Source organism: Miscanthus floridulus, chromosome 3 (genome assembly GCF_019320115.1).
Source record: "Miscanthus floridulus cultivar M001 chromosome 3, ASM1932011v1, whole genome shotgun sequence".
Classification (NCBI taxonomy): domain Eukaryota; kingdom Viridiplantae; phylum Streptophyta; class Magnoliopsida; order Poales; family Poaceae; genus Miscanthus; species Miscanthus floridulus.
Window position 1 is genome coordinate 127,632,933 of NC_089582.1, and position 15,075 is coordinate 127,648,007.

The following is a 15,075-nucleotide window of genomic DNA, read 5'->3' on the forward strand; positions in this document are numbered from 1 at the left end:
AATAAGTAAAACATAAGCCATTTTATTAACTAATCGACAATCTGAAATAGCTAGCACCGTTTCTTTTTAAAATTCTCGATGACTAATTAACTATGCCGGTCTGAATTTTCAATAAGAGTAAGTACATTGTATACATCAACATATATAATCTGTGGCGGCAAGTGGAACAAGAGAATAGCCCTCTTGCTTGCAGATCCCGGAGAGAAGTATAAAAAAGCAACGAACACACAAGCCGAAAAGAGATTCACATCCATGTGCACAGCATTAAGGTTGTTAGAACAGTTGAAGTACTATATCATATCAAATAATCCACGTCTTGGTGTTGGCCTCCTGGCGTTGTTATTTAAATAGCGAAAAGCTCTATGTTCTTGCACCTTGGCCAATATTCTTCGGCCGCCCTGATTAAAAATTACGACAAGTTGCAAAATTTTTCAGGAGATAATTGATCCAAAAGATTGATTGGCTACAAAGTCAATGTTTCTGAACCAGTAACCCGGTCTTGGGTGCGAAAAATATACACTTCTTCTATGTGGAAGAAATTTTTTAAATAGGTGTCAATTTTCATATTTTTTCGAATGCAGAAGATTAAAGTAGTTGCAACAAAGAGTCTCTTGTCATTTTTTTTAAAAAAAAATAATGATGGCAGAAGGTGTGCCTTTTGCCCTTTCAATTTAGCTGGGAAAAGAGAGTTTACCTACGGAAAACAGCAAACGACATACTCTCATCAGTCACAAGACAAAGAACATCTATGCGTAGCTCACATGTATGGATAAAAAGGGATCGGATACAGATGGATATGGCTGATATTACATTTGTTTTCATATTTATGGTTGGATTCGAATTCGAATACGGATAGTGTCAGCCATGCCGGATAGGATATGATTGGATGTCGACATCATAAATATGCGATTTAAGTATTCGGATACGGATACGGATACGGTATCGGATGTTGAATATCCGGACACAAATATAGACAGATCTGAACCCCTCTAAACAGATTCGGTCTCGAATACGGTCGAAAAATATCCGTACCGTTTTTATGCCTACTCACATGCTTCCTTAGCCCCCTGTATCCTTTTCCTTTCCTTTTGGTTCCTCCTCTCTCTTATTCAGACAGGAATTTAGTACAGTTGGCCTGTTGGATTGCAATGCTGGATTGTGTTCACCGGACAACCTACCAGCAGGCGAGAATTGTGAGATCGTGATCATGCAAAGCAACATATAGTTATGTACTGTTTAGAGCAAACCATGTCGGTTGGATCCATCGCGCAAAAAAGTAAGGCCTTGTTCGTTTTCTTGGGAATGAAACTGCAGCAGGAATGGTCCTAGGCGGGGATCAAGTGAGATCCAGGTGATTTGGTTCCGGATGTCAAGAGATGAGGAAGCAAACCTGGCCGTAGATCACATAGAATGTCCAAGACTGGTCGGATTCTATTCCAGGCCAAGCTTAACCGAACGGTAATCTTTGTTGGCCGGGTTTTTGTTCCAGGTCGTTCTGAACCAGGCGGATTGGGTGTCGTTCCAGGCCATTCCGTGAGAAACGAACGAGGCCTAAACCATGTCGGTTGGATCCATCGTGCAAGAAAGTTTTTTTTAGAAAGGAATTGGATTTCATTAAATTAAAACTCTTTTTACAACTGAGACCTCAACATAAAATAAAATTACATTGAAGCACACCACTAGATCCCTATACTTCATCTTCCTCGTGTCCGGCGGCGTGCACCCCTTCAGGAAACTTCATCGCGACCATAGAAGCACACCAGATCTGGACCCGAGAGCCATAGTCCCTACCAACAGAAGACTCCACGAACATGGAGACCGCGAAAGAGGCACGGTAAGCTCAACCGCTATGGCGAGTAAAGGGCGCCGAGAGCACATCGGCCATATCTTCTGAAGGTTGAACCGAACATAAGATCTGATGCCGCTAGCATCACCACCAGCAACCGGAAGGGCAGATCCGCTGCCGCCAGTACCATCACCGGCAGCCAGAAAGACGATCCCGTAGAAGGGAAAAAATAGATCCAGTCCCTCCTCGAGAAGGACTATGCCAACATACCTCGATCTCTCTAGGGAGAGCATGCCATCACCGAAGACGACGACGCATCCACCAGTGATCCGGTATGAAACAGAAAGTCGGATCGAAAACATCGAAACGGCAAACCAAAACCTAGCCCAAATTATTATGGAGGAAAGAAAAATAAAAGGAGGAAAACCTAAGAAAAAAGTGGATCTGCTAAAAGGACGGACCCCCGCTCCTCCTCACTACCAGTAGAGAGGCCGGAGGCGAGGGGAACAGGGCCGAAGGCGGCGGCGGTGGCGGCGGAGTCGCCCCTGGGGGAGGGGGCGGACGGGGCCGAAGCGGTCTTTCCCTTGCAACAGATGGATCCGAGTGCCAGTCTCCAGCAATCACTGCTTTTGCAATAATGGCCGCATGGAAGAAAGTTGTTTTGCCGCCTCTGGTGCTTCTTCTTCTTAGTCGCCCACATCCATGCATGGTGACTTCTATAAAGAAAAATCTACATTGCTCAGGCCAGAATTCAGTATTTTCTGACTGAAATATATCATTTCACCACGTCGTGCCTTTTCAGGTTCCAATGTTCAGAAAAAGCAGAAACTTTCTTAGAGGGTTGGAGTGCACCTTGCCACCTTTGATGCTTGGCATGTGAACATTTGCAGGTTGGAGGCATAATTTTGTCCCAAATTGTAGAGACTTTAGCGAGCTAACACAAATATATATATATATATATATATATATATATATATATATATATATATATATATATATATATATATCATCTTGTTTATTGTTTTCCGTTTCGTTGCCGCTCTGGTAGGTAGGTAGTCGAATGCATGATTGATGGAAAAAAAACGTACTTCATAATTCATATCCTATCGATATTATCAGAGAGAAACGATCCTGCAGTAGGAAGATACTGCCACAAGGTCTGGTCGCTTGCGATGTAAAGTACACATCCAACTAAAATAAAAATAAAAATTGCACTCAAAAGGGTGGCGCTATAGAGAGAAATATGGGTACAATGTCCTCATGCCATCATGAATATGGAAAGGTATGGGCGAAACAAGGAATTTTCTAATTAGTAGTTATATATAAATCTCTCCCAATCAGTATCTTTGATGAGATTGTTCCAATCTAGTCATTTGTCACACATGCACCATCCAGTTCACGATCGAGCGAATGATTTGCTAACTGTTATATTTAATTAATGCACTCTAACGGTGTCGACGAAACATGGTCGGCAGTCCATCGAGGGAGGTGCCCGTGGTGGTAGATTATCGGTAGACGGTGCGTGTAATCAGGAACCAGATGGTTACAGAGGCACAAGACACAAGATTTATACAGGTTCAGGCCGCTAGTGTGGTGTAAAACCCTACGTCCTGTGCTCTGTTATTTGTATTGATCTGGGGTGAAATCTGTTGTCCTCCCTGAGGGGGACCCCTGTCTCTCCTTATATAGTCTGGAGGAGGAGGGTTACAAGTAAAGTATCCTATTTGGTACTATTACAATATCTAGTACAATTTGTAATCTTGCTGTGCACACCTCGATCTTATGGGCCGGGCCACCTCGGATGGTGCGGCCCATGTACCATCTTGTGGTACCTGGGGGTATATCCCCCACAGCTAGTCCCCGAGCGCCATGTATTCTGATGCGACACACCATTTTAACCTTTTCCGAACCGTGAGGCTTGAGTTCTTGACATCTCGACCACCGTTGTCGCCGGAGAAGTAGGTTGTCCGAAGAATGCATGGTGCTCTTAAAAAGAAAGAAAAAGATTTCCGTCCTGGGAAGTGTGCCCACTTGTATTTCTGAAAAAAATGTAAGTGCATCTTGAAGCGTAGCGTCCTTGATCATCAGAGGCGCAGTAGTCGAAAAACAAACACATTCACCGCAAGGTGAAATGTGCCCACTTAGTTCCAAAGCCTGGTAGTAGGCGACGTAGGCACGTGGTGCCAGGGTCTAAAAAGAATTCCCAGTTAAGTTGAGAATCCAATCGTCGTACATGCGATACGAGATGCACCGGCAGGTGTATCGTACCGATGTAGTTCCCGAGCTTGCTGGAAGGCGAGGTATGAGCCTTGTAGCAAGGTCTAAGTGAGAAAAAATATCCCAACTGTATGCGAGTTGCCAGTCACATGTAGTCGAGACGCAAAGTCCCCGAGCCGTGGTCGGAGAGTGGTCGAGGCGGTCCCCGAGCACAGGTCGAGGAGCGAGCGACGAAGTCCCTGAGCCGTGGTCGGAGAGTGATCGAGACAGTCCCCGAGTGTAGGTCGAGGAGCGAGCGACGAAGTCCTCGAGCCGTGGTCGGAGAGTGATCGAGGCAGTCCCCGAGCGTAGGTCGAGAAGCGAGCAACGAAGTCCCCGAACATAGCTCGAAATTCCTGCAATATAAATATGTAGAATGGTAGTACATGATGTACAAAATAATAATTTATGGAGAAAAAATCAGCGACGAAGAAATAACGCTCAGCAGTCATGAGCATGATGTGATAAAGCAGTTGGTGCTTTGTAAACATCAGTGTTAATGTGAAGTTTGTGTTTATACTTAATATAAATTGCCCGACCAGTTAGTATGTAGCTGAGTCTCCAGCCCTAGCTAGCCCGTTAACCATAACGCGGGGCGCGGAGCCCGTGCACGTGTAGGATGAACAAAGCGTCGCTAAGGAGCCGCCGCCGACCACGGGAATCAGTTAGAACAGGTGTACAAATGACTGCGAAATATAGGGTCTGTTTGAATCCACCCAACTAAAGTTTAACTAGCTAAAATTTCAAAGCTAAACTTAAGCCAGCTAAATCTTAGCTAAACTTTAGTTGGGGTGCTTATATCATTCGGCTAATAGGCTCAGCTAAACTTTAGCTGGGTTTAGCTGATGGGTTGAAGTAGCTAAACTCAGCTAAACTTTAGCTGAGGTGTGAAGTGTTGGTGGATCAAAAAGGCCTACAATGACATGGCAGGATTTGCATCGTAGAATTTTCCGCAAACCATGAAAGCAATAGGGTTTGTATTGAATTGAAGAATAATATAATATGCAAACTGGTGGGCATCACAAAAGCAGAGAGGAGGCCGATCAAGACACATAACTGCTAAGTAATATATTAAGCTAGATTGTTCTAGCACACACAACAAACGGTCCTCCTCGACACATACTGCTAACAAGGATCGTTTAGATATAAGACACTTGATTAATTAGAAAATAAAGTAAACCTTGAACCCGACTAACAGATACATGCCTCCTGAATCCGGATCCAACGAGTGGATCGTGGTCACCCCTTGCCCCCCTTGGGCCCTTCGGAAATCTATCGGTGATAGAAATATTTTTTTAGAAAAAATTAGACAAAAATAACTCATTTTGTTCAGGAAAGCACAAGTCACTTCTAATCATTTATCATTTAACTTAAAAAAACTAAATAAAACCGTATTACAAATTGCCTATCCAATGTGGAGGGCAGCGATGCGGTTGGAGGTTATGGGGGTGGCAACTTAAACCTGGAAGGAAAGAGGAGAGAAAATGAAACGTGGATTAAGGTCGTATCGGGTGAGCTTTGGTGTCTATTTAGGCTATAATTTTAAATTTCTGAAAATTTCGGGTGACAGAGCCAAAATTTCAGGCCCAGCCGGTAAATGGGGTATCTCGGAAATTTTAGAATGTATATCTGGCGACATTTTAAACCTTGGGCACCAAAATCACATACAAAAATTCGAAGTACAGATATGGAACCAACAACAGTAGGGGACTAGAAAACAACTTATTCATAGATGTCACAGACATAAGGCAATAGTCGTGTTTAAAAACAAACCGAAAATCAGAGACATTACGTCCTTAATAGTGCAAGGATAGATTTGATTGTTGAAGCACACAGATCACATCCCTAATAGCAAGGATAATAGGGGGATCGACGAATCGAGATCGATTAGATAAGACATAATTATGCCTCCCAATCACTGAACGAGAGGATGTGTCCGAAGATAGTGGTCACCCCTTACCCTTATAGACGAGCGTACGACGAGTAGCGAGTAAAGGCGTCGTTGGCCGAGGTCTTCTCGGCCTCCAACTCGGCGCGCAAGCGAGCAGTCTCCTCCCTCAGACGTGCCAATCTAACCTTAATCTCGAGGGAGGTACGAATCTGCCCAAAACGGGGAGACTGCCCCAAGAGGGATCCATCTTCTATTTCTCTTGGCAATTCCTCCGGCGACGCTCTGTTAGCTCAACTATCTCCTTCGTGGTCACCGGTCGCTTACCCGTACGGCCACCCAGCGTCGTGCTTCTAGCACGCGGATCCATCTCCCTCGAGCCTCGAGTCGAGTCCTCGACGACCCTCGGCCTCTTCCTTTTCCTCGCACAATCTTCTTTTTCTCGCGGTCTACTACGTCGCTTCGACGAGAGCGGCGGTGGCGGTTGGTGGACCGCGGACGCAACAGTATACTGAGGACCCCGGAGTCCCGGCCCACCGCGGCACCGTGAGTCCGAGACCGGACAGGGTTGGGTTCCGTGGGCTACACTGAATCGAATTCTGATGAATTGCGTATAAGCCCACTAAGAAAAAGAAGAAAAAAGGAAACCGAGCCAATCCCGTTTTCTTGAGATGGGCGCCCCACCTTTGGTCCCTAGTCACGGGACGCGAGGCAGGCGGGCGAGGCGAGGCGAGGCGTGGCGTGGCGACTGGTACTTTCGGGGAGGCGAGGAAGGACACGAGGTCGGTGTGTTCGTGCTCGCCGGTGAGATCCCCTCCCCAGCACCGAGACGACGGCGAACTGAAACCCTCACAAAAATCTCACCTCCATCCTCCCCCTGACCTCCTCCCAGATCCCTCTCTCCGAACCCCGGCGCCCGCCGCAGATCTGAGGGTCATCGGCAGCCATGATCTCCTCCAGCAGGCTCAAGTCCGTCGACTTCTACAGGTGCGCGCGCTCCCGATCCCTTCTCCCCAGATCTCGTGAGCACCTCCATTCCTCGATGCTTTTCCCGGGATACGCTGGAGCTGTACGATTCTCTGGGGATTGGATGACTAGGAGAACGGAGAGTGATTTCGTCAGCTTGGGCTTGGCGGATTTCGTTCCGGTGAGTCCTGGATGACAGCGGCGTCTGCTTTGCGGCGAATGCGCAGTTTGGCGTTGGGGGCGGGGGGTACTCTGCGTCAGCGATGGTTTCCTTTGTCTGTTTCTAGGCTCGGTACAGACGCGAGAGCCGCACGATGAATCGGTGGATGCTGTGCTCAAAATATTGGTGTGTGAGTGTGACCTCTGTAACTGCATCCTGAGTGCTAGTGCGCTCATGGCCCATGATCACATTTCATTTTGTAGCGGTGCTTCTGTTTGGACAACGTGTTACGCTCCGGTGGGATATGCCATTCTAAATCCTCAAATAGAAGCGAGTTGGACAGTTTTCGATTAGATAGGAGAGCCAAATGTTCCCATGGCATTGCTTTGTGTCTGCTTGCAGAAACTCGTCCTTGGTAAGCACTGTTTTTAGCAAGTCATGTGTCATGACGAAGTTCATCTTCATAAGTCGCAATAGGAGAGGATTGTTCTGTTTGTAGAAGAAGTGTCAGTATTTAACCAGTGAGATGTATGTTTTCCAAGGGCAATGCCTGTAATATGATAAGTTCTCTTCATACCATTCTGATTCTGTTAAAGCAAATGCGTGCTTCTTATTCAGACGTAATACATCCATGCTATGATGAACTATTGTATATAAGGGTCTGAACCATTATCATCGCGATTTCAAAGTTGAGTAGCTCACACTGTTTAGTTCTTCGATGTATCAATCATGCAACTCATCAGAAACTTATAGTTATCCATGTCCATATTGTCTTTGGGATACCCATAATTGGAGGTAGCATGAGCCACTTCCCTCTTGGGCAGTCATAAAAATTTGTTTGAGCTAGCTGTTCCTTGATTTGGGAGTCCGAGAAATAACACATTGGAGACTAATTAATTTGATTCAGAATGGCTGACTTTTACTGTTCTCTCCTGAGCTTCATTTATAAGTGGTGAGGATAGACTAATTTGATTCAGAATGACTTAACTTTTTTATTGTCCTGTCCTGAGTTTCATTTATAAGTGATGGGTTTATATAGTTCCTATTCCTTATTTTTTCATCTTGCAGGAAAATCCCTAGGGATTTGACCGAGGCATCACTGTCTGGCGCTGGATTATCCATTGTAGCAGCACTAGCTATGGTTTTTTTATTTGGAATGGTCTGTTCTTTGTTTCCCCCCTCTGTTTCTTCTGTAATGAGTTGCAGTTGTTGCTGCCACTTTTGTTCTCTGTTAATGGTTTTTAGCACCAAAATAAGTAAAAGTCAGCATGATATGATTGCTTTCATGTTTCAATTTGTGGTTTTAAACAAGTGTATGGAAAGGATTTGGAAAAATGATTGAACTTCACTTCTTCTGTTTATGTAGAATTGTAGATACCAGTGCATTATCATTTGGTTTTCTAAGCATAGCTGACTTCAGTAACCATTTTCCATTCCTCACATCTGTTCTTTTAATTGATTCAATTCAATCTTGTTATCTATTTCACGTTCAATTGACTATTGAGGTTAGAACATCAACAAGATGTTCTAGATTCTGAAGATAGTTATGACTGGGTGAGCTTCAAGCAAGTGTGGTCAAATTGTGGTTTAGTTTTGTCAGTCGTGGTGTACAAAACATTGAAAGTGAAGGTTCAGTTACATTCTGTATCCAAATAAAATATTCCACTTACTGTGGCATACTAAACATTGAAAGTTGTAGTTCAGTTACATTCTGTATCCTAAATATTAGTTGCTCTGCGTCCAATACATTGCGGGCTGCCATTTTTTAAATATTGCAATGCGCTTTACTTGCCAGCAGTTTGAAGTTGACCTGATTTCTCATTCAAGGTCTGTGAGCTTTATCCTTTCAAAGGTGAACTTCAAGTTTTGAACTAAGACAATGATGATTTGATATTGCAGGAGTTGAGCAGTTACTTAGCAGTCAATACTACCACATCTGTGATTGTTGATAGGAGTTCAGATGGGGAGTTTTTACGGATAGATTTCAATATAAGGTGAGCCCTATAGCATTCGTCAAGTGTTGTTCAGTTTGGCGTTAAATAGCAATATGATATGTGCCCATATGGTTGGATATATTACACTGCTACCTGTTAAACTTCCATCTGGGTTTACAATTTATGGAAATTGGTGGTTTCCTAACTTATGTCTGCTCTGCTGATACTAATCATTGGATGTCATGATTATAGTAAGCCAATGCAAATGCCTGCTTAAGGCAAATAAGTTCATGATTTTGCGTAGCACACAACACTAAAGAAAATCATGTAACCTTACCGAATAACTTCTAGGTTTAAGTGACGAGTCTAATCTCTTGTCTTGGATACCGTACTGCCTGAGATAGCGTGATGTATTGGTCAATCTAACGCCGAGGGAAACTGCGAATATTAGGGAGGACACTTCCTTTCTTCGTTTGTACTTTGTAGCATTGTATGGTTTAATTAGTCTTGCTGGTCATTTGAGCTCTAGAATGGTCTTTTTTTATTCTATTGTTAGGGCGGCAGACCCAGTGCTGGAGGCTCCCACATACGTGGGGTCTGGGGAAGGGAAAAACCGAGGCAAGCCTTCCCCCCGCAAAATCTGCGGAGAGGCTGCTTCGAACCCGCGACCTGGTGACTAAGTGAGACAGCTCTCACCACTGCACCAGGCCTGCCCTTCCAGTTCTTTATTTGTTCCTTTCTCCTTGGTTCATGTGGCTCTTTGTTGGTTTCATCTCTAGCATACACCAATTACTTAGGATGAAAGGCTTTGGTGTCGGGTAGGAATTTGGGATGATTTCAGCAACTCTGGACTGTGAAACTTAATTATTGTTCTCTCAAATATTTACTGACCGCCTTTGTGTTTTGCAGCTTTCCTGCACTTTCATGTGAATTTGTACAAGTTGATGTTAGTGACGTGCTGGGAACAGTAAGATATATCTTTGCTCATATGTTGTGTTTTGGTTATAGCTTCTAGAATATGGCAAAATTCTTAGTTATTATCCCTCTGAGCACCACATTATCTTTTTTTTGGTTTAATATTAATTATCTGTTAAATCCATATGCAGAACAGATTGAACATAAGGAAAACTGTTCGAAAGTATTCAATTGATCGGAATTTTGTACCAACTGGATCAGAATTCCACCCTGGGCCTATCCCCACTGTCAATAAGTATGGAGATGATGTTGAAGAGGATCATGTGGATGGTGCATTTTCATTGTCATCTCGCAATTTTGATAGCTTTTCACACCAGTAAGCATTCAGTGTTATCTACCAACCTACAGTCCTGCTTGATCAAGCATCTTAGTCACTTTGTATTTTAAAATCGTCAATAACCATTGTTTCTATTATTCTACTCATCACACCTTTCTGGTCCACATTCATGTCGCAGTTTACATTCATTGTATCTCAATAACCCCCATTCTTTTGGGTATTCTTTATGGCAAAGCATCCTGTTCTTGCCTGTTAAGATATTTGCCATCGAATGTTTTATGCAGTATTTAACCCCTCTTGTATTTTTTTGGGAACTTATAGCACTATATTGCAACATGAATACCAAAATACCATCAAAAGTTGTGACATTGCCAAAATAGCATCAGCTGTGTCTATGACATGTGGGACCAGGTCCCACATGTTACACATTTCGATGGTATTTTAGCAATCAAGTTGGTAACTTGTGGTATGGAGGCAACTTTTCCATTTCTTGATATTTGCTTCAGTGTTCAGAAGGCGGCACCTAGCTCCGCCTAGGCATAGGCAGAGCAGCACTGCCTCACCTAGCACCCTGGTGTTTTTGCCACCAAAAAGAAAAAATTAAACAAAATTGCTTAGGCACACCTAGGCACTAGCACCTGACCACCTACCTAGCACCTAGCACGTTTTGAATTATTGGCTTTGTTGATACTTATCCTTTTTCTTGAACATTGTTATACTCATCCTTATTTTGTTCCTGTTTAGATATCCTGTTTTGGTTGTCAACTTCTATGCTCCCTGGTGTTACTGGAGCAATCGACTGGTCAGTATTTATTTCCTAGTGTTCCTTTTCATTTCTTTGTGTTCACGACTTTCTGAGGCGACAATTAATGTATGGTACTGTGCAAGTCATCTGGACATAATGTACAGCGCAGAACAACAGATGCACCATAATGCAGTGAAAGCCATTGTTGTAATATTGCTAATTTGATTTAGATGCTTGACCTTTAACCTTTTATGTTTTTATTCCAGCTGAAATATATCTGTGGTTCTGTTCTGTTGAAGTAAATGGTATATTTTCTATTTCAAATGTTTCTTAGCACTTGTTTTTTTTTTTCTTTTCAGAAACCTTCATGGGAGAAGACAGCGAAAATAATGAGGGAGAGGTAAATACTGTTATTCTGTATATGCCCCTAATAAGACTTCGCGATCAATATCTTGCACTGCTAATCAATAACCTTGTTACTGATCATGTGCAGATATGACCCTGAAATGGATGGTAGAATCCTTCTAGGCAAAGTTGATTGCACTGAGGAAGTTGACTTGTGTAGGAGGTCTGTACCTATTGATACTTAATACATTCAGACCATCATGATTTAATTGTGCATGATGCAATATGGAATCAAATCATTGTTGGTTATGTATAAATTTGTCAACTAGTTACAAAGTCTGAATAAGAGGGTATTATAATGTGAGTCTAAAAAAGTGACATCATGATGCCATTGTGTTTCATAAAATTACAATGTTATATTCACTTCCATCTTGTTTCTGTAGTACTTTTCCTTCTGGAACTAGTTGCATTCAGAACTATTTCTTCTGGTACTAAGGTCCAATCAAAGATCTGTTAAGATTAATATGGAATTGAAGAAAGGTTCCATGTAAAGCTCATGCCTTATCTCTACCATTTATTTAGACCACATTTGTTTTTAGACCACATTTGTTTGATATTCTTTATGTTGTCGACTCCTTACTTTGACTATCCGTTTTGTTGATTTCTGGCCTTGTTGGCCATTATGGCTTCAGCTTTTAACCTTGTTAGTCTGTATAGTTCCTGTAAACTATCTTTCATTGTAAATAAAAGCAGTTATTTCTGTGTTCCATATTGTTGGATAAAAAGTGGGAACAGGCCAGGGGCCTGGTGCTGTTTAACCTCACCCTCAAACGTTTTCCACCTAAGGGGCTTTGTTTCCCATCTTCATTAGTGATTGTCTGTCTTCATAAACAGACAGAAGGGGTGCCATACCGCCAGCATTATATATGTTTATCATCTCTATAATGAAATGTTCTCTTGGGCATCTGATGATTTGATGTTTCTTTGCTGGTGCCATATATGCACATTTCAAACTGCACATATTGATAACTTATTATTGACCACAAGAGAAATCTGGAGAATGTTTCTTTTCTTTTCGCTGGAATATACTTTTCATTACTTCAATTTATCAAATGCAGACACCACATACAAGGATACCCATCCATTCGCGTTTTCCGTAAAGGGTCTGATATAAAGTAAGCACAGTTCTTCTTACATTCTATTTAGATACTTTCTGGTTTTTTTCTGTAACATCTGGGATTTGTTTACGTAGCCTCTAAGTATATGCTACTTGGGCTGCAAACATTTGTTTGTTCTATATTTGTGTTTGATATTTGTCCTAGTTGAAGGGCGGGCCTGGTGCAAGCGGTAAAGTCTTACCGCCTGTGACCGGAAGGTCCCGGGTTCGAGTCGCGGTCTCCTTGCATTGCACAGGCGAGGGTAAGGCTTGCCACTGCCACCCTTCCCCAGACCCCGCATAGAGCGGGGGCTCTCTGCACTGGGTACGCCCTTTATTTGTCATAGTTCTATAGAAGGAACTCCCTAATTTTTCTTTGCACAGGGAGAATCAGGGTCACCATGACCATGAATCATACTATGGGGAACGTGATACTGAGAGTTTAGTCGCGGTATGTTATGCATCATCTGGTTTCAGATTCATTGTACTGACTTAACATTCTTTATAATAATTATGGTACTACTCCCTCTGTTCCAAATTATAAGACGTTTTGGCCTTTTGAGATTCATAGCTTTTGCTATGCACTTAGATATACACTAAGTCTAGATGCATAGTAAAGACAATATCTAGAAAAGCCAAAACATCTTATAATTTGGAATGGAGGGAGTATATCCTAAACATCATGCATGGGGAAATGAAATAGCCTTTAAGACACTATGTTATCTATCGTTAGCTCTGAACGAATTTGTGATGTAATGTTTTGAACCTCAGGCAATGGAAACATACGTTGCAAACATTCCAAAAGAGGCTCATGTGCTTGCTTTGGAAGACAAATCCAATAAGACTGCTGATCCTGCAAAGCGCCCTGCTCCAATGGCGAGTGGATGCAGAATAGAAGGTTTTGTGCGGGTCAAAAGGGTAAACGAGCTACACTTGAAATTACATGGATATAATTTTGTGCTAATGGTTGATAATGTGAAGATGGGTGTTCTTCTGTCCTTTAATAATAAATTGTCCTATTTACCAGGTTCCAGGGAGTGTTATTGTCGCAGCTCGATCTGGATCTCACTCGTTTGATCCATCTCAGATAAATGTTTCACACTATGTGACACAGTTCTCATTTGGCAAGAGACTTTCGCCAAGGATGCTTGATGAATTCATAAGACTTACTCCCTATCTTCGTGGATACCATGATAGATTAGCTGGCCAGTCTTATACTGTTAAGCATGGCGAGGTTAACGCCAATGTTACTGTAAGTCCCTAACTTTTCCTTAATTTTTTTATTTATTTAGAATGTATGGTCAGCTTCAGTTTCTTTTGAGTGCTGATACTTTTGGTTTCTTATGGAATTACATAAATTTTGTTTCTTTTGTGCTATTCCTAGATTGAGCACTACCTTCAAGTTGTGAAGACTGAGCTTGTAACACAGAGGTCCTCAAAGGAACTAAAAGTGCTCGAGGAATATGAATACACAGCACACAGCAGCTTGGTGCACAGCCTCTATGTTCCTGTTGTGAAATTCCATATTGAGCCTTCTCCCATGCAGGTTCGCATGCTCATCTTTTTAAGTTTTTCATATATTTTGTTTACATTAACAAGTGAATGATTCATCTAAAACGATTCACATTTAAAGGTCTTGGTAACTGAAGTCCCGAGATCCTTCTCCCATTTCATCACAAATGTCTGCGCTATCATCGGTGGAGTCTTCACGGTGCGAACATTACATATATCTTGATATCAATGAATCCAAATAAAATCTCTACTGAAAACTGACATGCAAATTCTAGGTTGCTGGAATACTGGATTCCATCTTTCACAACACACTCAGGATGGTGAAGAAGGTTGAGCTGGGAAAGAACATATAAATTTTGACGCCGCTGCAAGGATGCACTAGGTAGCCATTGTTTTGTTATACCTGGGTAGTGTGATTCATGAAAATCGGTATATGAAAGATGGTCTGTGGCATTGACAGTTCGAATTCGGGGCTATGAACTCATCATATAACTAGGGATCCCACTGTGTTGCTAAAAACACTTGCAATAAGACAGTGGATCGCTGCGAGTGTGCCCCTGTGCTAATCGACGTAGATATTATATTCAGTGTTCAGTATTCTCTGGTTGTTATGTCTCCGGTGGTCAGTACATTCGTGTCTCTCCCGACAACTCTGCTCTTCAAGCCAGACTGCAACTGCGTAAATTTTTAGATATATTTTTCCTCTATGCGACCGAGCGCTACTTGCACGATTGCATTACCTTTTTTTAGCACAATCTGAATAAAAGCCGTCGTGCTAGATGTCCGCAGTGCAAAGCGATCTGCTCTCCCTCTTGAACGGGTACATGGCAACGTGGCACGACACGCGGGCCGCCGCGCACACCCGGAAAGGACGGAGCACGGCGGCCCGATCTCTCCCGGTCACTGAAACGGCAGCATCTCCCGGTGAGCACGTCCAACACGTAGAGGTAGTGCAGGAATCGCGTGCAGTTCGGGTTGCGCAGCGTCACCTCGACGGTCAGGGCGAGGTTCTTCGTGCCAGCAAAACAGGACCATAAATGATATATAAACAAAAACATATTACATTGCAAATGTG

The 15,075-nt window shown here is 42.8% G+C and overlaps 1 protein-coding gene across 2 annotated transcripts; it reads left to right on the plus strand.

Moving 5' to 3' along the window:
- Positions 1 to 6,585: 6,585 nt before the first annotated feature.
- On the plus strand, positions 6,586 to 14,587 carry LOC136542398 (protein disulfide isomerase-like 5-4). 2 transcript variants are annotated; one of them, XM_066534795.1, is made up of 16 exons: positions 6,586 to 6,734; positions 6,823 to 6,917; positions 8,125 to 8,215; positions 8,956 to 9,050; positions 9,900 to 9,957; positions 10,097 to 10,281; positions 10,987 to 11,044; positions 11,347 to 11,387; positions 11,481 to 11,555; positions 12,451 to 12,507; positions 12,873 to 12,939; positions 13,260 to 13,406; positions 13,516 to 13,740; positions 13,873 to 14,034; positions 14,122 to 14,199; positions 14,276 to 14,587. In XM_066534795.1, the coding sequence occupies exons 2-16, from the start codon at positions 6,877 to 6,879 to the stop codon at positions 14,351 to 14,353; spliced, it is 1,458 nt and encodes a 485-aa protein (XP_066390892.1). In that variant the 5' UTR covers positions 6,586 to 6,734; positions 6,823 to 6,876; the 3' UTR covers positions 14,354 to 14,587. The 2 variants fall into 2 exon arrangements, with proteins under 2 accessions (XP_066390892.1, XP_066390893.1); XM_066534796.1 differs by lacking the exons at positions 6,586 to 6,734; positions 6,823 to 6,917; positions 8,125 to 8,215 and having other exon boundaries at positions 8,952 to 9,050; positions 10,102 to 10,281.
- Positions 14,588 to 15,075: the final 488 nt, after the last annotated feature.

Bases quoted from the DNA above. Each gene is read 5' to 3' on its own strand.
- LOC136542398 (XM_066534795.1), top strand. From the start codon at position 6,877: ATGATCTCCTCCAGCAGGCTCAAGTCCGTCGACTTCTACAG. The intron at 11,388-11,480 runs GTAAATACTGTT...GATCATGTGCAG, and splicing joins GCGAAAATAATGAGGGAGAG to ATATGACCCTGAAATGGATG. The intron at 11,556-12,450 runs GTCTGTACCTAT...TATCAAATGCAG, and splicing joins GAAGTTGACTTGTGTAGGAG to ACACCACATACAAGGATACC.